Here is a 25000-nt window from a genome sequence, read left to right on the forward strand (position 1 = left end):
AAAAGGCAGCAAACGAGTCAATTTATGTGCGAAGGTGGAGACTGGAGGCGTGGCCTCGTTGTCTAGCTGCTAATACCTTGAATTTTGGGTCTTGCTGCAATCAGAGAGACGAAGCTGAAAAGAATAATGACTTTCATGATGACGAAGCCGCTTTGTTATGCAATCTCTTGAGCTGCTCAACTATAGTTGATCACGTGAGATAGCATGAGTTATGGCGAATCATGTGACGCTGAAGATTCGAGCGCTTTCACGGTATTTATGGTCTGATTTAACTGCTCGCATACTTATTATTTAGGCTAGAATATTTAGGTCGTGAAAATATGTAGCATATGCATGTGAGGCTCCCTTAGGGACCAAGACCTTGTGTGGATTAGAGCAGGGACAGTCGATTAATTTAATAGAAAATAAGCTTTCTAGACGTAGAAAGGCATTAACAGTGTACAAAAACACTTAGAACTTAGTGATATCGTTAAACAGAATTTGACTAGAATGAGTTTGACCCAAATTATGACGTCATATATGTCTTGTTTTTTGTTTTAGATAGTTAAGTACCACTAAAAATCAGCGTCTATCCATAAAAATATACAGCATGTGAGGCTCTTTGAGGAATTAACCCACACATTGAGAAACTACAGTACAGATCAAACTAGCAAACTACAGATCAAACCTAGCAACATGCAGTCAACAGATCAAAATTACAATAATACTAACTTAGCTTGCAATTGCCACTTATATACGCATCACAACCAAAACACGAAAGTCTTAGTTCTAATTCTACTCAACTCGAAAATGAGTTTGACGCTAACATTATGACGTCAGAGATTTTCTGTTGTTTGTCTGTTTATGTGGCAGGGTCCTTGGTGAGCAACCGTGACGAGACGGTGCTGTTGGCATGAAGTGATTTCCATCTGGCACGTGTTAGGGTACGTTTTTCCATCGCTGCCACAGATTCGAGTACTGTTGTTTGCCGGCGGGCAAGGTCGAATGCACCAGCATCGATGAGTCTTCAAGTCACAGTCGCCATAGTCGGAACAGTCAGAGGTCTTATTGCAGTTTACTATCAACAACAGCAATTGCACGCTGAACTGCTGCAGTGGCGCCGCTCTAAGGGGTTCGAGTGGGCCATGGGATAGCTTGGCGAGCCATGGCGTGGCTATTCTGCTCGTAGGTTGCATGCGATCTCCGTTCACAACTTCTCAAAGCATTTAGAGCAATCTCTTTTGGTATACGGCAAACAATTCAACAGAACTGAACACTGAACTTGACATAGGCGTATGAATCGGGCCGTGCATGGATGGATGGGGGCCAAGGAGGTCAAAAGCCCAACTGCCCAAGACTCTCAAAATTATTTTCCCGCCTTACTGCATTACCCCTAAATGCACTAAGCAGATGTAGTTATGTTACTATGTAGTTATGTAGTTGTAGATGTAGTTCTCCCCCTGAACCTCGAAATCTTCCCACCCTTAGCCTTGAAACCTTAATAATTCCCGCCCCTATGGTTGAAGAAAACCTTCTCACCCCTGAACCTCGAAACCTTACTCCCCTATGATTGAGGAATTTTTTAGTCTAAAGTTTCTTGCGGATAGACCCTCGTCCGTCCATATTTGCTACATGCAGTTGTAGATTCTAAGTGCTAGTCTAATATCATCAGAAAAACTGGTCGTCATCCGTGCAAGAAGCGAATCGTCTCAGTCAGGAAATGTTTAGAAAAACACAATATTTTTGCTTGCCATTTGTGACACCCTGGAGAAGCCCATTTAGACGCCACTGACCAGAACTTGCAGGTTTAATCCTGTAGAGCTGCTTCCTTCCCAGTTTCGGAGGCCGATAGCCAAGCGACGCCATTGCTTGTCCTAGTGTTCACACAGACTCGAGCTGTTTCGATCTACTTACTGCACGGTCCTGCATGGATGACTGTGATCATTTCACGGCGCATGCAGGCTTCAACTTGCATCTCGCACGGGTTGTCGTAAGTGCTGCCGTCGCTGCCACACACCGTGTAGCCCTGAGGGCAGCTTCTGGCGCACATGCACAAGTGATATTGTTGATTGCAGAGACCGTAGTCGGAACAATCGGAGTCGTCCTTGCACGATTCTAGATAAAAAAATAGACGTAAAAACGATGAGTATTAATTAAAGAATTATTGGAAAGCTGTCCAATTTCACATACAACTGCCCTATCCACCTGCTCGACAGTTAATCATTTTTGTCCGTCCCTATGATTGAAGAAGTTACTTTTCAGTCTAAAGTTTTTTGCTGGTCGACCCTCGTCCGTCAATATTTGCAACACATGGTTATAGATTCTACGTGCTAGTACTATCATCAGAAAAACTGGTTGTCATCATTATCCGTGCAAGAAGTAAACGGCTCAGTCACAAAATGTCTAGGAAACAATAATTTTGTTTGCGATTTGTGAACCACCCTCAAGCACATTTACGCCACTGACCAGAACTTGTAAGTTAGTCCTACATAGCCGCTGCCAAGCGCGTACCTGGCGGGGGCCCTCTCACAGCTCTGTTGTCTCTTGGTCATTGGGTGCACGTGACCTATACAGTGGCCACTAATTTGGACGCGTTCTATGTGAATTAGGCTTCTGTTTAGCTTGTTTCGGGCTTTGCGTGTATATAGGGGGTAACGAACAAGACAAAGGTGGGAGAGTCTGGAAACGAGGGAAGCCGCGTGTTGCCAGAAACTATTGAAACTTCCGGGATTTTTATTCTGACATTAGCTGCTGTTTGCTGTCGTTTATGGGAAATTATACTACCACATGTAGTGAGTAGCATGATAGCCTACGAGCCTTAATAGAGTTCCCAACAAATGTTATATGTCTCAAACAGAGCAAACCTCCTCTCGTCTGACCATACAGGTACGCCCATGGCTGCCACCCCAGTTTTTTGGAGGCCCATGGAGCGACGCCACTAGCTGCTACTGTCTTGTGTTTACACAAACTCGAGCTGTTTTGATCGACTGACCGCAGGGTCCTGCGTGAATGACTGTGATCATTTTATGGCGCATGCAAGCCTCGACTTGCATGTCGCACAAGTCGCCGTAAGTGTTGCCGTCGCTGCCGCACACGGTGCTGCTGTTGTCCGGATTGGGCGCAGGGCAGGGTCGGACGCAGAAGCACAAGTGATATTGCTGATTGCAGAGACCGTAGTCTGAACAATCGGAGTCGTCCTCACATGATTCTAAACGAAAATAGACGTAAAACGAGGTGTTTTGTAAGAGTTAAGCAAGAGCTGCCCGATATCGACGTATACAACTAACTGTCCGTCTGTCCACCTGCTCGACAGTTAAAACATTTTTGGCCATTTGCATGCAGTTATATATTCTTCAATACATCTATGCAATAGGATGTAATTAGATTATAACACTTGTGTGAGTAGTGATCGTATATGGCAATACTATATATTATAACACTTGTGTGAATTGTGATCGCATATGGCAATACAATCAGTCGTATAGTCTACAAGAGCACGTCGCATGTTACATGATGACAGGAGTGGGACAATATATGGGCATGCGTCTTCAGGGACTACATGCAGTAGCCAAAGTGCAACCTTTGCGGAGACGACACTCTTTAGATAGACCAACCCGTTTGTTGCATTGAACGTGTGGATTGAAAATTACGCACAGCCTAGATCCCACCCTCAGACTGCATGCATGTATGCATACTCGGAGAAGCCAACACCTCCTGTGGGCAAACACTACGTTTTGTTCCAACCACGAGAACAACCCTTTCATCTTGATTGCAATATTGGCAAACTTGAACACGCAAGACTAACCTCCAAGTCTTTGTTACTTGTTTGTTTACGAATTTTTGGCATGTGCCATATGTGCTACTCCTAATTTTACGAAGGCATCATCATTCCTAGGTTAGTACTCACCACAAGCGCCTTGGCCAAATACGAATATGGTTTTCTTCTCTTTGCAAGACGCCACCTTCATTAGGCATTCGTTTTGGTAGGTGCGCCCGTCGCTGCCGCAAATAGGGAGGACAATCATCGGACACGGTCTGTCACACAAACACTGCCGATTCACACATAGCCCATAGTGTTCACAGTCCGAATCTTTCACACAACTTGTCGGATCAGCCACCAAATTCTCAACCAAAAAGCCATCTGAATACACAGATATGCAAGCATCCATTTATCTGGATATTGCAAAGTGATTGTAACATACTCGGTCTTGCGTGCACGCAGAGCAGACAGGCGAGAAGGACAAAGAAACTGGACGCCATTGTTGTTGTCTCGGAATGTCTGAACTCACGTGACCTCAAACAATAGCTAAGAATCATTAGTTGTAAACGCTCATTTTTGACGTTGTATATAGAATAAGATGATATCTATTCGACTAACTGTACGACAACAAAGTGTCTAGACTCTATATAGTTAAGTGTGTACAACACTAGGTCGATATTGTCTAGATCTGTTGATATACTGTGTGTTCGTTGATGTGCAACGTAGAGGTTGCTTGCGAGGGCTAGGACATTGTAAATGTGGCGGGAGGTGCGTGAATTCGTCGACTCACTTCGGCGCAGTATTTCTCCGGTACGCCAGCATCTCTAAATGACAAACAAGAGATGATGAAGGCATGGTACAAATGCTGTTGTGTCTGCTGCCGTCTGTCTGTCTGTCTGTCTGTCTGTCTGTCTGTCTGTCTGTCTGTCTGTCTGTCAATACATATATTTTTCATATTTGAATTAGGATACAATAGCAAATGGCTAACTACGTTTGTCCTATGACAATAAAAGCAAGAGAAAACAACTAACAACTAAATACAATATATATTTAACTACTAATTGGTTAAAAGGGATCATGTGATCCCTTTTCTATAGAACATCTACGAGTCTGGGCACTTGGCCTGTCCCGAATTAATAGGCAGTACTGATTTTCTTCAGAAGTACATTGGCATTGCAATGTTGCAATTGAATGGCAATTCTTTGACGCAAATAGTCTTTTAAACTAACTTTGCCCTGTTTGATTTTCCAAAGTCATCCTTTGACCGTTTTGACAAGTCATCTAAATAGGTCTCTGCCTTCTTGCCCCATCTTCCAAAATGTTCCAAGACTAGTGGAACCACTCTCACAGACAATCCACCAGGATGTTTTTCTTTCTCATAGAGAGCCAACTTCCTGTCTTCCCTTCTAACAGTGGCTGCTCCCTCCATAGTGGCTGACGTTGGAAATATGTCCGAACTCCACGGATGAGCAAGTTCTATATCTAAATCTACGTTGGAACCAATACCAGTATCAAAAACAACAATGTCTGGGCGGCTGTCAGATGTAGCATATCTATCTTTTGGCTCTTTTTGCGTTGAATTTTGAGATCGTTTAGACACTCTGACCACACAGACATGATCGAGTCATGTGACCACACAGGACCACCCTCTGTTTTGCATGTAATCTGATGATATCCGCTTGAGTCACCAGTTGCTCTGTCTGTCTGTGCCTGTCGGTCTGTCTGTCAGTCTGTCTGCTTGTCTGTCCGTTTGTCTGTCTGTCTGCATGTCTGCTGGTCTGTCCACTATCGACATGTTCAACTGCCAACTTTGTCCATAGGATTTTAGAGTCTCTCTGTCTGTCAATCAATCATCAATTGCTTTCCCCTCCTTACATCCATCTGTCTGTCCCTCTCTATTTTACTTGCCTACCGGTATATGCTTATACCCATTGCATGCCCAATTAAAAATTTGAACAACCACCTGGCCATCAACTAGCCCTCCCACCAGTCCCATCACCTTACTACTAGCTACTAAGCTATCACCATCTGTCTGTCCTCACTGTGTCTGGCAGTCAACCCATTCATCAAACTCCCTATCAATTCGATGGCTTCTGCCTGCCTATTTGATTGATCATCTCATCTCCTTTTGTCACCCATTGATAGGTCTATACCTACACGCTCAAACTTACCTCAATTCTTGAAGCTTTCTCATCTTGATCTCATTCAGTTTTTCTTTCCTCTCTTTCGCCTCCTGATCCAGCTTGATGCCCTCCTCAAAGAATGACTTTCTGTCTGTCATTCTGTCCTTCTCCTTCTCCCTTATCTGGCGTCGAACTTCAGAAGCATGCTTGGTTCGCTTCTCGTGAGACACTCGTTGACTCCGTTCATCCCTCTTTACAGCAGCCTCTTGAGCTCTAGAAATTACATAACAAAATCAACACTTGAGATGACTTCATGTGTGTCTAGGTAGCTACATACCTTAGAACGCGTTCAAACTCTGCTCGGTCTTGTTGTGCCTGAAGAGTGGAAGATAAGCTGGGACATACATTGGAAAGAATGAGACTTTGATGTAGTTCTCACCTGCACTGCTAGAAAGTGTTCTTTGTTTAGAACTTGGTGTTCTCTAGCTTGCTTGAGCATCTGCTCAGTCTGACATCTGAATGAGGAGAACCATATTGGCATAGTTGATCATAACCTAAGCTTGTAATCAATTGGACTTACAAGCAGAGAGGTAAGAAGACAGACAAAGACAGACAGACAGACAGACAGACAGACAGACAGACAGACAGATTTTGCTGAAATGTAATATAATCTTGTGCTCAAAAATATATAACGACAGACAGACAGATAGACAGACAAACAGACAGACAAACAGACGGCCGGACAGACAGACAGACAAACAGAAAATACAAAATTGATCAAAAACTGTTATTACTTCATCAGGGTTGCATCTTTCTCCTTCTGTCTCCACTCTCTTTCGTATGCCTCTTGATGTCTCTTGGCTCTCAGAGCATCCTTTTCTGCTTGCTTGTCCTGTGCACGTTCCTGCAAAGCCCTCAAACGTGCAATTTCCTTCTCCTTCTCAATGCGCTGCCTCTCCAGTTCGTTCTGATATGCCAACTCTCGTTCCTCTTTTGCTTTGAGATATTCAACCACCTTCTTCTCTGCAAGTTTTTCTTGTTCGGTTTCCAGTTGTTTCAGTCGTTGGATTTCTTCATTTGCCTGGTTGAGAAGAAAGTGGGTTTGCCCATAGAACAAAACTGATTTCAAATTTCATCTGTCTTGTCGTCTAGTTGTCTCTGTCTGTTGTATCTGTCTCTGTCTGTTTGTATCTGTCTCTGTGTCGTCCCTCTGTCTGTCTGTCTCCCAATTTGTCTGTCAATCTATCTCCATATGTCTGCCCATGTGTTTGTCAATAAGTCTCTCTAATCATTTATCTACTAACTCATACGTGCACACATCCATCACTGTCATGATATACTAATGTCTCCACCTACATCTCAACACACTATCCTACCATCACTCGTCTATTTCTCAGTTTATATCAACGGTCAATGTTCTGATATTCCTACCTTTGCGACATCCTCCATCAACGCAAGCTGTGTCTTCCTCTTCTTTTCTAAACTCTCCATATCTTCCAACTTCAATCTTTCCAAGTACTGCAGCATAGCTCGCTGCTCCTGGTCGCGTTTCTCCTCATCCAACACACGCTGCTGTTCACGACCCTCAATTTGGTCATGTAGAGTCAAAGCACCCCTAATACCAACACACGTTTACATAAAACAACAACAAATGAAATAACCAAATTGCTAATGTTATGCATAAATTAATTCCCTCAAAATACAACATCTCAATTAACATTAAAAAATTATTGATATCAATTAAATGATATGAAGTAGAATCAACTTGCCTCAGCCGCTCTTCACGTCGTCTTTGTTCTGTAAGATATAGACAATGGTGTGTGCAATGTGATTTAGTGTGTGACAAGTGGAAGTGGCTGACCTCTTTCTTCATACGCCTTTAGAGCTGCTTGACGCTCTTCCTCCATCATTGCATCAAGCCGTTGCTGTACAAAAGAAACGTAGTGACTGCAAACGAAGAGATGAAAAGCAACACCTGTGCTTATGCATACACATGCACACAAACACACACACACACACACACACACACACACACACACACACACACACACACACACACAGGCACACATGCACACACACATACACACACACACACACACACACACACAGGCACACACAGGCACACACACGTGCGTGCACACACACACACACACACACACACACACACACACACACACACCAAGCGATTATAAGCATTGTTTGAGCCTTACGTCTTCTTCTTTCATCTCTTTAACGACTGTCCGTTTCTCTTCCAGCTGTGCATCTCTGATGGTATGACACTTGGCATTCAGAATTAGCTGCATCATACACAACAGGCAACATCACAAGAGGTACAGTACACACAAAACTGTACATAACAGATATTGATAAAAACGGACAGATAAGCAAACAGACAAACACACACAGAGAGAAACAGACATGCAAACAGACAGACAGACATGCAGACAGGCAGACAGATCCCGGATAGAGAGTGGCGAACTACACATTTCTAGTCTGTTCGTCTCAAGGATCAAGGAGAAGAGTTTTCAAGTTGTCGTCCAAGTCATCGTTCGCGGCTTCAGCCGCTAACGCCGTTTATGACTCTGTTGGCCATTGGGGCCCCCTTTCGTGTTTGATCGTTTGTTTGCTCACCTTTCCATCTGCACAGTCTGCTGTCTACAAGTCATTGTTTGGTAGTTCCCTCTTCGTGTCTTTGCGCCAACATTTCCTTTGTTTGAGCATCGTCATCATGGATTGTACGCATCTTTACCTCGCGTCAGCGCTAGGCGTCTTCTATGGTGGCCGTGCACGTTGTGATGTCCATCCACGTTATCCAGAAGACAGACAGACACTGTTTAGTTTTTTTTTAGTTGTCATTGTAATGTAGTGTATCGTGCTTTGCTTAGTTTGATTTAGCCTGTAATAGTTCTAATTTATGAAAATATAATACCATTGACAGACATACATACAGACAGACAGACAGACAGACAGACAGACAGACAGACCGACAGACAGACAGATAGACAGACAGACAGACATACAGATAGAAGTTCAAATATATGTGATTGACAGACAGACATACAGACAGACAGACAGACACATGGAGATAGTATTTTCACAACTTCACCACACCATCTACCGTTACTTCACTGCAACACGCACAAGTTCTAGCTGCTGCTACACCATCACACACTCACTTCGTTGAGTTTCTTAATCTCGTCTTCTTGTTCCTCCATCTGCTCCCTTGCTTTACTCAACAAGTACTGTGACTGCTCAACGGCTTCTTGTTCCAGGTCTGAAGGACGAGCATCGCGATTTCTTGTCATCTCTAGTTGCTCCATTGCCTTCTTGCGTTCGACGCAAGCTTCTTGTTGCTGTAGTTTGAGTTGTTTAGCTTCTTCACGCATTGCTTCACGTTCATCTTGAGATAATACACGAGAGGCAGCCTGCAAGAATTGTGTATATACGTGAGATGCATTAAGTACACACAGCAGAAAGACAGATGGAGAGACAGACAAGCAGACAGACAGACAGACAGACACACAGACAACCATTCATGCATGCAGACAGGCAGACAAGCAGACAGATAGATAGGCAGACAGACAACATGCATGCAGACAGACAGACAACCAGACAAACAGACAGACAGAGACAGACAACTATACAGACAGACAGACAGAGACAGACAACTATACAGACAGACAGACAGAGACAGACAACTATACAGACAGACAGACAAACAGAAACAGACAGACAGCTCAAGAGAGACAACTATACAGACAGACAAACAGACAACAGAGACAGACAACTGTACAGACAGACAAGACAGACAAACAGGCAGACAGACAGACAACCAGCCAGACAGCTCGAGACAGACAACTATAAAAACCAACAGACAGACAGACAACTGTAGAGACAGACAGACAAACAGGCAGACAGACGAACAACCAGACAGACAGGCAGACAAACATACAGTCAGACAGGCAGACAGAGACAGACAGACAGACAAACAGGCAGACAGACAGACGGACAAACAGACAGACAGACAACCAGCCCCACAGCTCGAGACAGACAACTATAAAACCGACAGACAGACAGACAACTGTACAGACAGACTTACAATCAGGCAGACAGACAGACAACCAGACAGACAGGCAGACAAACATACAGGCAGACAGAGACAGACAGATAAAACAGGCAGACAAACAGACAAACAGGCAGACAAACAGACGGACAAACAGACAGACAGACAACCAGCCAGACAGCTCGAGATAGACAACTATAAAAACCGACAGACAGACAACTGTACAGACAGACAGACAAACAGACAGACAGACAGACAGACAGACAGACAGACAGACAAACAGGCAGACAGGCAGACAAACATACAGTCAGATAGGGAGACAGAGACAGACAGACAAAACAGGCAGACAGAAAGACAAACAGGCAGACAGACAGACAAACAGGCAGACAGACAGACAGACAGACAGACAGACAGGCAGACAGACAAACATACAGTCAGATAGGGAGACAGAGACAGACAGACAAAACAGGCAGACAGAAAGACAAACAGGCAGACAGACAGACAAACAGGCAGACAGACAGACAGACAGACAGATTCATTTATTATCATCAAAACTCTACGTATGTACAGGAAACTTTCAAATATCTACCAGTCCTTCATAACTAAGCAAATTATAACACATTAATGGACTTGGCCTACAACATTGCAGTCAAACATTATGTCACTGTCGTTTGTACTGCATGAAAATCTCGACAGCTTCCTCGAAATCACTCTGGCGTTGCATCTCTGAAGAATGATGGAAAATTGCTTTCTCCAGAATGCCTTAAAACGTTGAGCGCTGTTAAAAGGATGTGCATGAGTGGTATTGTAGCTTTGCCTAGATATATGAGACAAAAACTTGTGTGCGTGCGAGCCCCACAAACCAAAATGTTCAAAGACTAGTGGAACACACTTGGATGATAAACCACCATGCAGGACCTCTCCTGAGTATTTCTTTAGTTTCTTCTCCTCTCTTACTTTTGCAGCATACCCTTCTTCTCTGTGTGCGTGGTTGAGAGCATCCTTACTCCATGGGTGTGCTAATGAAACATCCACGTCAAGATTCTGTCCTGTTTCAGAATCAAAGAGTGTCATATCAGGACGGTTTTCGCTACTAACAAAACGATGCCGGGGTTCGGTTTGATGGGGAATGTGCAAATCACTCAAACATTCACTCCAACCCTTCAAGATAGTATTGTGGGTCCAGACAGGACCTCCTCCATATTTACATGTTAGTAGGTGGTATCCTTGTTGATCCAGTTGTTGTCCACAGTCACACACTTTCACCCACTTGGTAAACGGTAAAGCCAATCCCAACCTCAAATAGGACGCTATAGAAAAGTCGTTTGTTTTAAGTGCGTGCCTATCAGAAGTAGGAATGGCATCTAACCAGACAGACAGACAGACAGGCAGACAGACAAACATACAGTCAGATAGGGAGACAGAGACAGACAGACAAAACAGGCAGACAGACAGACAGACAAACAGGCAGACAGACAGACAGACAGACAACCAGACAGACAGACAGACAAACATACAGTCAGACAGGCAAACAGACAGACAGACAACAATGCAGACACACAGACACAACAAGACAGACAGGTCGACAGACAGACAAGCAGACAGACAGACAGACAGACAGACAAACAAACAGTTGTTCCAGAAAACAAGTTTCCAACAAAAGACTCAGTCAATTAATACTTGAACTTCTAAATCACCTTAATACGAGTATACTCTCCACCATGAATAATCACCGAATGTCCCGACGGATCCTCCTGCACAGGAACCCTAAAACGTCCACCAAACGGGTCACAATCAACAAAAATCCAACGCATCAACACATCAACGCCACGCCCACTTGATAGTTCGGATCAAATCCTTCGTCACCACTCGCACAACCTCCGGATCACCTCCAGCACGCGACCTCCTACTCTCTACACGAAACGAAAATACAGAAAGCCCGTCAGGACGGCGACAAACCGGTATTCTCCACTGTTTACTTTTCGTCGGCGGTGAAGGCGGTTTTTGCCTGTTGCCGCTCATTTGCTGCGTCCTAGCCGGTTCTCCGAATAGTAATTCGTCAGCGCCCGATGATTGGTTGACTGTGTGGTAGCGTCGAGAGCGTCTGGAGGATCCAGAAGCGCCAGAAGAGACGGAATTCACTGATCCGTTCGTACTCTGAGGCTAGGCGACATAGACAGTCGTGAATCGATTGCTTATCGACATGTAGATAGAACGTATTGATGCTTACCATTGTTGATGAGGAGCAGGAGATCTTGCGGACTGAGATCGGGTACTAAGACACAATCGGCCGTCGCCGTGGAGATTAACATACGGGCACTTCGCAGTCTCGTGACCTGTGCTTAATGCTTATGGTCAAATCTAATAAATTAATTAATTATTAATATCTTAAATTAAATTTGTATGTTTACTAAATTTAATAAAATTTAAAGTAATTAGTTTAAATTTTATTGTACCATTTTAAACTAATTTAATTTTGACGCATGCGTGCAACATTTTATTCGGGCATTTTGTAGTCCTTTCTATTTTTAAAAATAGAAAATGTTTAAGAAAAAAATTAGCAAAATTACATTTTAGACTTAAACATCTGCGAATAATTTTATTATAACATTTTGGGCAAATTTGGCTTTGTGTCACGTGATCAGTTCAACGCATGCGTGTTAATATTTTCTGTTTCTTCGATTGACAGCGCGAACGTCGATGGGTTTTGTTTTTCGGAACGATCCATGTGGCGTTGCTTGTGTAGTTGTAACGTTTCTTCTCGTTTTGTATGCCGATTTTGTGGTTGTAAAAGTTTTAGTTCCTTCCTACGAGACCAGGTACGTTCTAATATTACGTCACAGTGACGTTCTAGCAGCTAAGTCGATGCTTTCATATTCGCAATCGTTTCTAAAGTAGAACTACGTGTGTACGTTAGCTTTGACGTTGGGTGGGTAGGTGAGTAAGCACGTGGGCAGGGGTAGGGGATGGTGACGTACTGAGCGTTTCATTCATTGATTCTGTCGTTTTGTAGTTCTTGGTCGACTGTACATTCTCTCGTGTTTAATATAATCGTAGTGCTTATTATTATATCTCATGTAAGAGCCGTATTGGGCGATCCAGGTGGGCAAATCGATATTTGTGTGTCTTTACTATGGCAATTCATTTGCAATCTCGTTGATTTGTAGGTCAAGTTCCTTTGGCTTCGACGAAACTCGACTTTTCGGAAGTCCGCTTGGGCGGTCAATCGAAGGTGAGGAGTGTGTGTGTGTGTGTGTGTGTGTGTGTGTGTGTGTGTGTGTGTGTGTGTGTGTGTGTGTGTGTGTGCGTGCATGCGTGCGTGTGTATTTCTGTGTCTGTCTGTCTGTCTGTGTGTCTGTCTGTCTGTGTGTCTGTCTGTCTGTGTGTGTGTCTGTGTGTGTGCGTGCTCGCGCGCGCGTGTGTTGCTCTTGGGGTGACATTGTGTCACGTGCCTTGAAATGGATTGGTTTCTTGCTGGACAGGCAGCAGTATAGTGAGGTACACATGGATATAAACAAACGGACAGAGAGATGAACATACTCACACACTAGGGGCAGATTTAGGCTACATTCCTGACGTTCCGGAACACAGTCAGACTTTTCTAAAAACAAGGCATGCCCGTAGTAGAAGTCAACAGAACGAATTTGTCGATGTCTAAAGTGTGCTACATACTTCCTGTACAAAAGGAATATCTTTGGCTTGTTGTCGGATGCATTGCACAGTCGATATAAGACATGATGATTCTAGAAACGTCATGGGCCATGATGGCTTTGGAGGAGAGTGAGTAAACACCGTTTAGAAGAGTGGTTTGGAAATGCCCCAAACACATGGGACTTGGCAGAGAAGACGAAGCCATGAGGAAATGAAAGGAAATGAACATGATAAAATCATGATGTACACGTGTGACTGTGTACAGGGATGGGGTTTAATCATGTGAAATATGTGAAATTTGAAATGATGAGGAGCCTACGAATATTCCATGTAATTTTTGGAACTTAGTCCGGAAATCTCTGGATCAGACACACACACACACACACACACACACACACACACACACACACACACACACACACACACACACACACACACATATGACACACACACACACACACACACACACACACACACACACACACACACACACACACACACACACACACACACACACACATTCATTCATTCATTCATTCATTCATTCATTCATATATATTTGAGAGATATTACCATCACAACAGATAAATTTCTAAAATAAAATAACCAGGGCCAAGAGCCCCTACTACGATTTAGCTAAAACCAAAAAACCCTCCAGCTGGCAGGCTATCAGTTTCCTGGCCAAATTGATGTTTTGCCCACAATGCTGAGGATCTTGTTGTGTATCATCTGTGCATTTTCTTTCTGGAGACAGACAGCTAACCGGATGGACCAATCCCTCTTAAAGTGGCTGGAAGAAACGTTTGAGACAGATGGTGCCAACAATGAAGGTTCTTTTAGTGTCTCTTCAGCTCCTTCCCCCCATCTTCTGTAGACCTCGATAGCAATAGGTCGGAAAAGGTGTCCAAGGTTAGACGCCTTGGTCAGGTATTTTGTGTTCTTCTCTTTCTCCTTAGCAGTTGCAGCAAATCCAGCTCTTTCACTGCTACCTGATAAGTTAGTCTTTGACCATGGGTGGGTTACGGTGATGTCGAGCAACAACTTGCCATCATGGTAGTTGTAAACTGCAATATCAGGGCGTTGCTTGCCTTCGAATTGAGCCGTGATCTCTTTCTTACAACAGAAATCTACAGATCGCAGCATGTCGTAGTAGCTATCCAGAAAGTGATCGTGATGACGAATGGGGCCACTACCAAACTTGCATGTTAGGAGATGGTAACCTTTCTGATCAACGTCCTTACCACATTGGTTGATACATTTCTTGATACTACTCAGCTGAGGAAGGGACACTCCAAGTCGCATATAAGCTGCAGTACAAAACTGAGCATTTGTAAGACTAAAATTTTGCGAACAAGAAATTGCCTCAAGCCATTTCCCAGCCAATTCATTCATTGTCCGCTACTCGTGTACGAGTTCATGACTTTTCTACTGATTAGAATTCAACCACTTGCGTGCTTGTTCATGTGCATAGAGACCAATATGAGAATGACAATCACAATGACAGATGGTGCATACATATTGACTTGTAGTTACTCCTTGTGCCATTTGCTGATGTATGTGTCGTTGTTCTGCTAATTTTTCATTCTTTCATTCTCAAACTTCTTCAGACCAGATGACACTTTCTTCCTCCAAACCAAACGATCAGACGCCAGTAACTCCCAATTGTCCTGATTGATGCCCACATTCTGCAGATGATGACGCGACATGTCTTTATATCTAAGTTTTTGGCCACTATTTATTCTCTTAGCAGTTAACAACTGTCCATAGAACACTTGCTTTGATAGCCTCCTGTCATTCATTCTTGTTACATGACCGACCCATTGTAGTTGTTGTTTTGTTATCATACATTCAATTCCTGTCATACCAGATTGTTTCAGAACCTCACTATTTGTCACTCTTTCACTTCAATGAATTCGCAAGATACGACGCAGACAACGAAGATGGAATTTTTCAAGTTCTTTAATGTTTCTCTTGTAAAGCGTCTATGATTGTGACCCTTACAATTCTTACAAGTAAGAGTTGTAAGAATGACTGCCTTGTATACTTTGATTTTAGTTTTTACTTTGATACCTCTTTGACTCTGCAGCCTCTTTTGAAATGCACCATATAATCTGTTTGCTTTTTGCAAGCATGTAGCAATGTCAGTATTTACGGTGCAATCATCAGAGATGACACTGCCAAGATAAGAAAATGTATATACTTTCTTTAATGCTTCTTCAGAAACAAAGATATCATCAGCTGTTGTTTCTGCTCCTGGAGCAGGTTGAAACAAACATTCTGTTTTTTTTATATTAATTTGTAAGCCAAAGCTGACAGCAGCATTGTTGAAGCAGGAGTCTATGTGTTGCATTTCTTTAGCAGAGTGTGCTACAAGAGCACGGTCGTCTGCATATAGTAACTCACGAAACTTTGTAATTGATGTCTTGGTTTTTGCCATAAATCTCTGAATGTTGTAGAATTTGCCATCTATACGATACTGTACAGACACACTTTGATCTCCTACACAATGATTCATTTTTGTTAACATTGCACACACACACACACACACACACACACACACACACACACACACACACACACACACACACACACACACACACACACACACAACGAACAGATAGACAGACAGACAGGAGGACAGCCAGATAGAAAAATTGCAGGTCATTTATTGAAACTCAGTAATGTCTAGGATGATAGTTCGGATGACTCACTGGTCAAAACCAGTTGGACACTGTGCAGCAAATGTGAGACATACAGACCTCCGAGAGCACATCACTGCAGGTAGTTTGAAGCAAAATTTATTGTAGACAATGTATGTATATCATGTTGTGTGGGTAGGACGTGCAGGCGATGTATTAGAAAGATGGACCATCATTGCCCATGGTACGACGTCGTGCAAGAAATTTTGTTATGTTTGTGTTGCTGTGTGGGACAATGTTGGTCTTTGCTGTAGGATCAACAATTGTGTTGGAGAATTCAACCAGAAATACTTCCTTCTGTTTCTGTTGTACACAGGTGAGAGGTAACGGGGCTTGTTGATCACATGGAAGTGTGTGTGTGTGTGTGTGTGTGTGTGTGTGTGTGTGTGTGTGCGTGCGTGTGTGTGTGCATGTGATATAACTCAGTTGGTTAGAGAGTCATCTTACGGAGTGATTACATCCGTGACCTTGCAGGGTTGCAGGTTCAAGTCACAGTGATGGCGAGCTATGGCATAATTTCCTTGGGCAAGAAACTTACACACAATTGCCTCTCTTGACTCGGGAGTATAATGAGTACCTGGTCTTTGACTGGGGTGGCAAAGGCCTCCGGGTGCGACTTTGGGTGCCCACACCACAGTGGGCGTCGCAGTCGGTGCTTTTGCGAGCACCTGGCCAGGCTCCAGGAGATTGCTTAGCGGGGCCCATAGCTCCTGTTTAGTGCACAGGAACCCAGCCATCTGGCTGGGGGCATTACCGTGTGACAGCAGCTCCTTATCCATTTGTCATTTTGCCGTGTGTGTGTGTGTGTGTGTGTGTGTGTGTGTGTGTGTGTGTGTGTGTGTGTGTGTGTGTGTGTGTGTGAAAACGATAGTAACTAATACTTGTGTCGTCTAATCCTTACGATTTTGCATAGGTGTCGGTTGTGCTTACGCGTTTATCTTAACTATTGCTTGTTGGATTACACAATTCGGTCACAAGCAAGTCGATTCCTCTTCCTCCATGTAAGTGATTTTCACACTCAGAAATTATTGGAAATATATTTAACATAATATACTGTATTGTATGATGACAGCGTGTGCTCCATGTTTCTCATCATAGAATGCGTCCTATTTTTTCTATTCGTCATTCTTATTGGCTGCGATCAAGTCAGTTAATTAAACAGTCACATGTTTTTTGGTTTGTGTGTACGAGCGAGTGTACTGCTGCTGCACAGATTCAGGGAATATTTGAGGATTCGACACAAGTAGAGCAGGTGCAGCGGAAGATGCCGCACAGAAGTCCAAAATCGAAGATGGCTCTTCTAACGGAAGTCTTTGGACGTGGTGAGTAACAATCAAACCGCTAACATCTTGACATCACACGACATCGATTGTGTAGACATACAGTGATACACTGCAACAGACATGTGAGCATCAACGAGACTGCGTTTGTGTATTATGTGTTAAGTAATTTAATTAATTGTATGCACTACCCAGTGTTGCCATCGTTTGGGAATTGGTGTGTCTTGTATAGGGAAGCATAAAGCTTATAGTATTGTAGAAATGCTGTGTTATGATCATGTTAGGCATTGAGGGTCACAGGGGGGCTGTGGTTGTGGTACCCCATAGTGGCCACAGTATGTGGGTTAGGATTTAGTGATTTATCTACTTTGTTTGGGGCATTCAGTTAAGCCACTGACTTATCCTGTGTACACTCAAACTCCCATCTACCGGACACTTAATCATGTTACGTGTTTATACAGTGGACCACGTGGCCTATAAAGAGAGTCTCTTTAACAAACGTTGAACACTTAGTTTTGTCCCAAAAATTTAGTTTTAACGACCGTTTCCAGTGACATAGACTCTAAGAGAATGAATATGTAATGACTGTATGTATGACATTCTGCGGTGCATGCTTTGAAATATGGATCGAGGTATAGAGGTAAAGGTACAATGTGCTTTGAGAACGGTGGAGTGTTCCAAGAACTGGACAATTTCGATTTATGAACAGTGCCCGTGTCCCAAGCTGCCTGGCTGCCCGGATAAGGGGAGTTTGAGTGTATTGTATGTCGTTTAGCTTATGACATGCGAGTGCTTGTTGGGTTTGAAAGCAATCTTACTTGTTTTGTCATTACTGAATGAGGTGCGTGCGGTGAGTACCCTGTTTTACATCCATTCGTTGGACTGTTTATGTGGACTGTATAGGTCCATTTAGGTAGGCAAAAATAATTCCACACTGATCTTTGAGGTCAACTTGCAGTCTGCTAGTTATGGCCATGTAGACCATGGCTGTTAATGTGTGTGTGTGTGTGTGTGTGTGTGTGTGTGTGTGTGTGTGTGTGTGTGTGTGTGTGTGAGTGTGTGCGCACGCGCGTGTGTGTCTGTGTGTGTGTGTTGGGTTTTGTACACGACGACTTCTTAGAACACCCAGTGGAAAGTCCATCAGAGTCGATTCCATAACATTCCCACCCAGGGATGGACGAAATGGATGCACTGTTTTAAGAGTTCCTTTTAATAGATATTCCATTATTTGCTTCTCGATATCCTTAGTCATTTGGCTTCTGTACTCATTTGGCCTCTAATGTTAGTGACCCTTTTGTACTGATCGCTGCAATGATAAGTATAATGTATGACATAGAATCATATGATTAGGTTTGTACTGTAGTATGAGTCACATCTCTGGCATATTGGTGGGATGCGTAGAGAATAACTTGCTGTTGACACTGTCTGCATGTACTAATGGGTCACCAGTAATATGAGACCAACTGTAAAACCACATACAGCACACTAAAAGCACATTGTCTACCACAACATTGTGCTTCCATAGACAACACGTTTTGTGAGTCTACTGAGCAGTAAGTTGAATGGTCTCACTGTGCCCTTGTCCAGACGTTAGGCTGCATGCTGATGTAGATCTCGATCCTAATTGGTCCCAATTTGATCTGTGTAGTACATTAGCGCCTTGTGAAGGATCCAGACGCATGAGGTCTGAGTGGGAGGTCGGTTGGTATTGCGATTTCCAGTAAGATGGTACTCGTTACCACACAAATTACCACACAGCGCGCGCGCGCGCGCACACACACACACACACACACACACACACACACACACACACACACACACACACACACACACGGGCGTTAAAGACTCTTGGCAGCCCTTTGCTCCTTTTCTGTAGACACAGAAATAATATCTATTACCTTGTCCACACGTGTATGCCTACTGCACGCATGTTGACTCTGATTATCATGTTTTTTCCCCTTCTCTCCCAGGACGCAAGTGTCTCTGGCTCTTACCGGTTGCTCCACGTCTATCCAACTCGACGAGCAGCCACCACTGGGACGCATAGACAAGACAAGACCACAACTTGAATGCGTACAATAGCAGCCATTCATGGAGGCATGTTTGCTATGCAAGTACACGCCGCAACGGCATTGTTTACGCTTATATTTAATTAAAAGAAAGCTTGTAATAATCCAGAGGGCGTCTTATTATGCTCATGCGTCCTGTATCTCTTACATAGTCTCATACTAAGAAAAAAACGCGAAAAAATACTAAAGAAAAACACTCTGCTCTCTACACTGTCGTTTCCGAGTTGACCTTGAGGTGGAAACCTCTCCCGTACTCTTTGCCTTTGATGATGCGTAACTCCGGGAGGTCGCTTATCTCGACGATGAGACTCACCTCGACGTTTTGCAGTCGGAATTCCAAACCTCCCGAGATTGCTCTGCCGCCTGACTGGTCGAGGAGGCGCCACGAGTGGGGCGTGGCGTCGCCGTCGGCCTCGCGGTCCCGCTCGCGTTCTATTTCTAATGTCGTCGGAACGGCGAAGTAGCGCTGGAGGAAGGCGCGTGAGCTCATGTCGAGTCGCAGACAGCGCGACAAGTGGTTGACGACCGACTCCGCACTGTGGCGCGACTGTTGCCGCGTCGCGCGTAAGTACTTCTGTAGAGCTCGCGCCATGCTCGGAAAGATGGCCGCCGCCGCCTCGTCGGCGCCCATCATCGCGCCGCCCGTCGCTCTCGTCGGTTTGATGAGATTGAAACTCTCGTCGACGGCGGCAATCAGTCGTGCGCGTCGTCGCTCGATTTTCTTCTCGTTCTCCGACTCCTCGGCGACGCGCTCGTCGAGATTCACCCGTCGGCTCTTTCCGCCGCGTCGGGAGTTCGACGGCGGGCGTCGGGAGCGACTCGAGATGCTCACCGACGTCGGGTCCGCCTCTCCGATGACGTCGATGTCGTAGAACTTGAGACCGGAGACGTGGTTTTTGTAAGCGCGAGGCGACGACTGCCTCGCGAAGGCGAGCATCGATGCGTGGGCGTCGGGAAAGTCGCGGTAGTAAGCGTTGACGACGTCGTAGGCCGTCTCCTGCACGCTCTGTCGGCCGACGTTGTACGAGCGCGACCAGCCGTCGGAGTTGCGCGTGACCTTGACGTTGTATCGCGCGCGCAAGCGCCCAATCTCGATCATGATGACGGCGACATAGTGGAGAAAAAGCTCGGCGTCGAGTAGAGAGTTAGCGAATCGAAGTATGACGTTATAGTCGGGCTCCTTCTCTCCCGCCAACACGAGACCGAAGAACAGCCAATAGGCGACGAGGACGACGACACAGAGTAGCAATGCGAGTGACCGCATCCGATGTATTGACGGGCCCGTCGCGCGTGGCTTTCTCAGCAACAGGACGCACACGCCGACAAACAAAACGAGTAGACGAACACCAAAACTGACGATTAACGTCCCGCACTCGTTGTTACACTCTGATTTCGTCTCCGTCGCCACTTCCCAGCTCGGCGATAGAGGCGCGCACACAAACACTATCGGAGTGAGCAGCGCGAGGCAGCCGATTGTGAGACTCCAGAAGTAGTGGCAGCCGCACAGCGGCGCCCTCGTCGCGTGTCCAAGATCGTCGTCGTCGCCGCCGTGAATGAAGAATGGGCCACGTCCGAGGGCGCTCGCTGAGTCGCCTCCGTCCGCTCTCGAGCCAGTCGTCGCGCTCACGTTCGACGCCTGGCCCCAGTCGTCGGCCTGTCTGATTACCTCGACCTCTACGACTTCGTCTTCCATGCGTTCCGAGTCGGAGATATGGAGATCGGGAAGCCTCAGAGCGACCTGGAAAATGACAACAAGCTGTCATTGATATCAATATGTTTGCCATTTCGCGACGTCACGTGATGTTTTGACACAAGCGAAGCTGTCGATGAAGTGGCGATTGTGGCGGGAACCACAGTGGCGGCTGTCAATTAGGAGATAGCGGATGTTGACGCTGAAGCCCACGCACGTGTTTATTGGCCCGTGTACATGACAACGACCCAAGAGAAGGCACTTAGTGTAAAAAGTCAATTAACCCGAGGTGCGCATGCGCTAGGGTTACAGTTATACTGCTGTTTGATTTTGTTGAATTAATTTATGTATACGCATTGCAAATTATTTATTTGCAAAATGTATTAATTTATAGTTGTCTGATAATTTAATTAATTGCAAATGTATTATATGGTTGCAATTTTAAATTAATATTATCAATTTACTTTATAAAATATTTTTAATTTGTGAAAGTGTTGTGAAATTAATTTATTATGTTTTGCTGAATAATTATTAATTACATAATTAACTGTAAATGATTATTATGTACTAATTTATCTAGTTATTTATTACTGTGTGCACTTTAACACACATACACACACACACACACACACACACACACACACACACACACACACACACACACACACACACACACACACACACACACACACACACACACACTGCACACACACACACACACACACACACACACACACACACACACACACACACACACACACACACACACTGCACACACACACACACACACTGAACACACACACACACACACACTGCACACACACACACACACACACACACACACACTGCACACACACACACACACACACACACACACACACACACACACACACACACACACACACACACACACACACACACACACACTGCACACACACACACACACACACACTGCACACACACACACACACACACACACACACACACACACACACACACACACACACACACACACACACACACACACACACACACACACACTGCACACACACACACACACACACACACACACACACACACACACACACACACACACACACACACACACACACACACACACACACACACACTGCACACACACACACACACACACACACACACACACACACACACACACACACACACACACACACACACACACACTGCACACACACACACACACACACTGCACACACACACACACACACACACACACACACACACACACACACACACACACACACACACACACACACACACACACACACACACTGCACACACACACACACACACACACTGCACACACACACACACACACACACACACACACACACACACACACACACACACACACACACACACACACACACACACACACTGCACACACACACACACACACACACACACACACACACACACACACACACACACACACACACACACACACACACACACACACACACACACACACTGCACACACACACACACACACACACACACACACACACACACACACACACACACACACACACTGCACACACACTGCACACACACACACACACACACACACACACACACACACACACACACACACACACACAAACACACACACACACACACACACACACACACACACACACACACACACACACACACACATACACACAAACACACACACGCACGCACGCACACACAGTCCAATGCCCACTGTCGTTATGACGTCATAAAATTACCTTATCTGTTCCCTACTTGTATTAGAGTCAGATGCATGTACGTATATTAGGAGTAGCTAACGTATGTTCCATAGATAAGACAAAATATGATAGACATAAACCACAATTCTAAAAAGAAGTGCGGTTAGCTAACTAACAAAACGTCAGAAGTCTCTATGTAAGACGTTAAGTTACTGCATGATTGGTAGACTATTCAATATAATTGCCACTCAGATCTTGTTGAAAGCACATTGAACATAACCTTGTTAGACATAACATAGACAGACAGACAGATAATGTTCAGCAGATTATTACAATAACAAGTTGACTGAAATATTACAAGCTGACCTAAAAGGGTGTACAATACATGAGATTGAAGATAAACAGCAATTAGTAGAACACCTGCTGCAACCACAGTCTCATTAGCACTTCTTTGTGTGCAAGGTCAACAGGAATGCACCTCAACTAAATACCAACAAGGAGACCATGCACTCTCTATGATTATGAGAATATGTATTGTTCTGTAGCAACTTTAGCGCCATCAAGACTACTAACGTCTTTAGCTAGATCCGTGATCCCACACTATAAGCATGCTAAGGCTTTCCAATTTTGTTTCCAACCGTCAATAATTGCTGTTTTCCCCTTCCCAAACGTCAATATGACGGTACTGATGGTACTGGCGAGAACACTGCACAACACACAACACAACACACACTGCACACACACACGCACACACACACACACACACACACACACACACACACACACAACACACACTGCACGCGCGCGCGCGCGCACACACACACACACACACACACACACACACACACACACACACACACACACACAGACACAACACACACTGCACACACACACACACACACACACACACACACACACACACACACACACACACACACAACACACACTGCACACACACACACACACACACACACACACACACACACACACAACGCACACTGCACACACACACACACACACACACACACACACACACACAATAATCAACATAATAATTTATTGTTTGTTAATATTAAATAATGATTATTTACTTAATTTTTATCATTTTACTAATTATTTCTAAATATTATTAGTCATTAGTATTACTCATGTTATAAAAATAATAATGGGTACTCATTGCATTCCCATCTGTGCGAGCGAGCACATACTAGACTGATAACTAATGTGTGAAGTACTATGAGTCTAACCTTGATAACCTTGATCAATATTTCACTCAGCTAGATATAGTAGACGTCCTCTAGAGAGCGACTGTTGCTGAATGCACTCGATGAACAGCAAATCAGTTTTGTTCGAAACAGTTTCATACAACAGGCCCGACGGAAGCAACTTGAAAGTAGAGCGGCCTAGCGCGTGTTAGTGGGTGTGGCTTAGCGCACGCTAGGTGTGGTTTGGCACACATCTATGAGTAGTGAGCATGCGTACAGTGTGCTGTCACAGAGGTCGGGGAATCCAGAGAAGTCGTAGGAGACTTCAAACGGTCACCATATTAGTAGAGCCGCAATCCGGTAGATGACCAAATCTATTATTTTATTTAATCAGCTCTACCTTTAGACCGGAAGTATACGAGGCAATCGTTCCCTGGCTGAATTCGAGTTTTCAAAAAGTGAGGCGGCCATGGCCGCTGCTGCCGCTGCGGCTCCGTCGGCCCTGTACAAGTACTAGACCCTCTACTGTCGTAATTGACTTGTTTTCTTTACTTTGCGCGCTCTTTCCAGTAAATGGTGTTTTTGTTCGAAAGCTGCCACAAACTGATCACTCTCTAGACAATTTAGGGTGTGAAGTACTATGAGTCTAGCCTTGATCAATATTTCACTCAGCTAGATCTAGACGTCCTCTATGGAACGACTGTCGCAAGCGAAATATTTCAATGCAATTTCAGTCACAAAACATCGG

The 25000-nt window shown here is 44.5% G+C and overlaps 4 protein-coding genes across 5 annotated transcripts in view; 1 reads left to right on the forward strand and 3 right to left on the reverse strand.

Annotated features, from left to right (window-relative positions):
• Window positions 1-4296, reverse strand: part of LOC134177755 (agrin-like) — a 6400-nt gene extending 2104 nt beyond the window's left edge. Inside the window, exons 1-5 of the mRNA XM_062644531.1 lie at window positions 4182-4296; window positions 3887-4120; window positions 2972-3187; window positions 1894-2130; window positions 818-1057 (exon numbers count right to left, since the gene is read on the reverse strand). Coding sequence (XP_062500515.1) covers window positions 818-1057; window positions 1894-2130; window positions 2972-3187; window positions 3887-4120; window positions 4182-4296 — 1042 coding nt within the window. The remainder of the gene's footprint in view (window positions 1-817; window positions 1058-1893; window positions 2131-2971; window positions 3188-3886; window positions 4121-4181) is intronic.
• Window positions 4297-4328: 32 nt separating this feature from the next.
• On the reverse strand, window positions 4329-12229 carry LOC134177471 (cilia- and flagella-associated protein 45-like). The gene is made up of 14 exons (XM_062644251.1): window positions 12156-12229; window positions 11905-12088; window positions 11763-11838; window positions 11623-11692; window positions 9039-9287; window positions 8073-8159; window positions 7724-7787; window positions 7632-7659; window positions 7294-7477; window positions 6657-6943; window positions 6302-6377; window positions 6200-6237; window positions 5911-6135; window positions 4329-4563 (listed from the first exon to the last, which is right to left on the reverse strand). Exons 1-14 carry the CDS (start codon window positions 12156-12158, stop codon window positions 4482-4484), a joined length of 1653 nt encoding a protein of 550 aa, XP_062500235.1. The 5' UTR covers window positions 12159-12229; the 3' UTR covers window positions 4329-4481.
• Window positions 12230-12597: 368 nt separating this feature from the next.
• Window positions 12598-19657, forward strand: LOC134177477 (palmitoyltransferase ZDHHC3-like). The gene is made up of 10 exons (XM_062644259.1): window positions 12598-12744; window positions 12939-13027; window positions 13093-13157; window positions 16266-16357; window positions 16415-16459; window positions 16530-16591; window positions 17189-17276; window positions 17348-17420; window positions 17489-17597; window positions 19526-19657. Exons 1-10 carry the CDS (start codon window positions 12626-12628, stop codon window positions 19600-19602), a joined length of 819 nt encoding a protein of 272 aa, XP_062500243.1. The 5' UTR covers window positions 12598-12625; the 3' UTR covers window positions 19603-19657.
• A 158-nt stretch (window positions 19658-19815) lies between these two features.
• Window positions 19816-24409, reverse strand: LOC134177472 (vang-like protein 1). Of its 2 annotated transcripts, none has more exons than XM_062644253.1 (2): window positions 24295-24409; window positions 19816-21362 (listed from the first exon to the last, which is right to left on the reverse strand). In XM_062644253.1, the coding sequence occupies exon 2, from the start codon at window positions 21315-21317 to the stop codon at window positions 19830-19832; it is 1488 nt and encodes a 495-aa protein (XP_062500237.1). In that variant the 5' UTR covers window positions 21318-21362; window positions 24295-24409; the 3' UTR covers window positions 19816-19829. The 2 variants fall into 2 exon arrangements, with proteins under 2 accessions (XP_062500237.1, XP_062500236.1); XM_062644252.1 differs by having other exon boundaries at window positions 24304-24408.
• Between the last annotated feature and the right edge of the window lie 591 nt (window positions 24410-25000).

Source organism: Corticium candelabrum, chromosome 3 (genome assembly GCF_963422355.1).
Source record: "Corticium candelabrum chromosome 3, ooCorCand1.1, whole genome shotgun sequence".
Lineage (NCBI taxonomy): Eukaryota > Metazoa > Porifera > Homoscleromorpha > Homosclerophorida > Plakinidae > Corticium > Corticium candelabrum.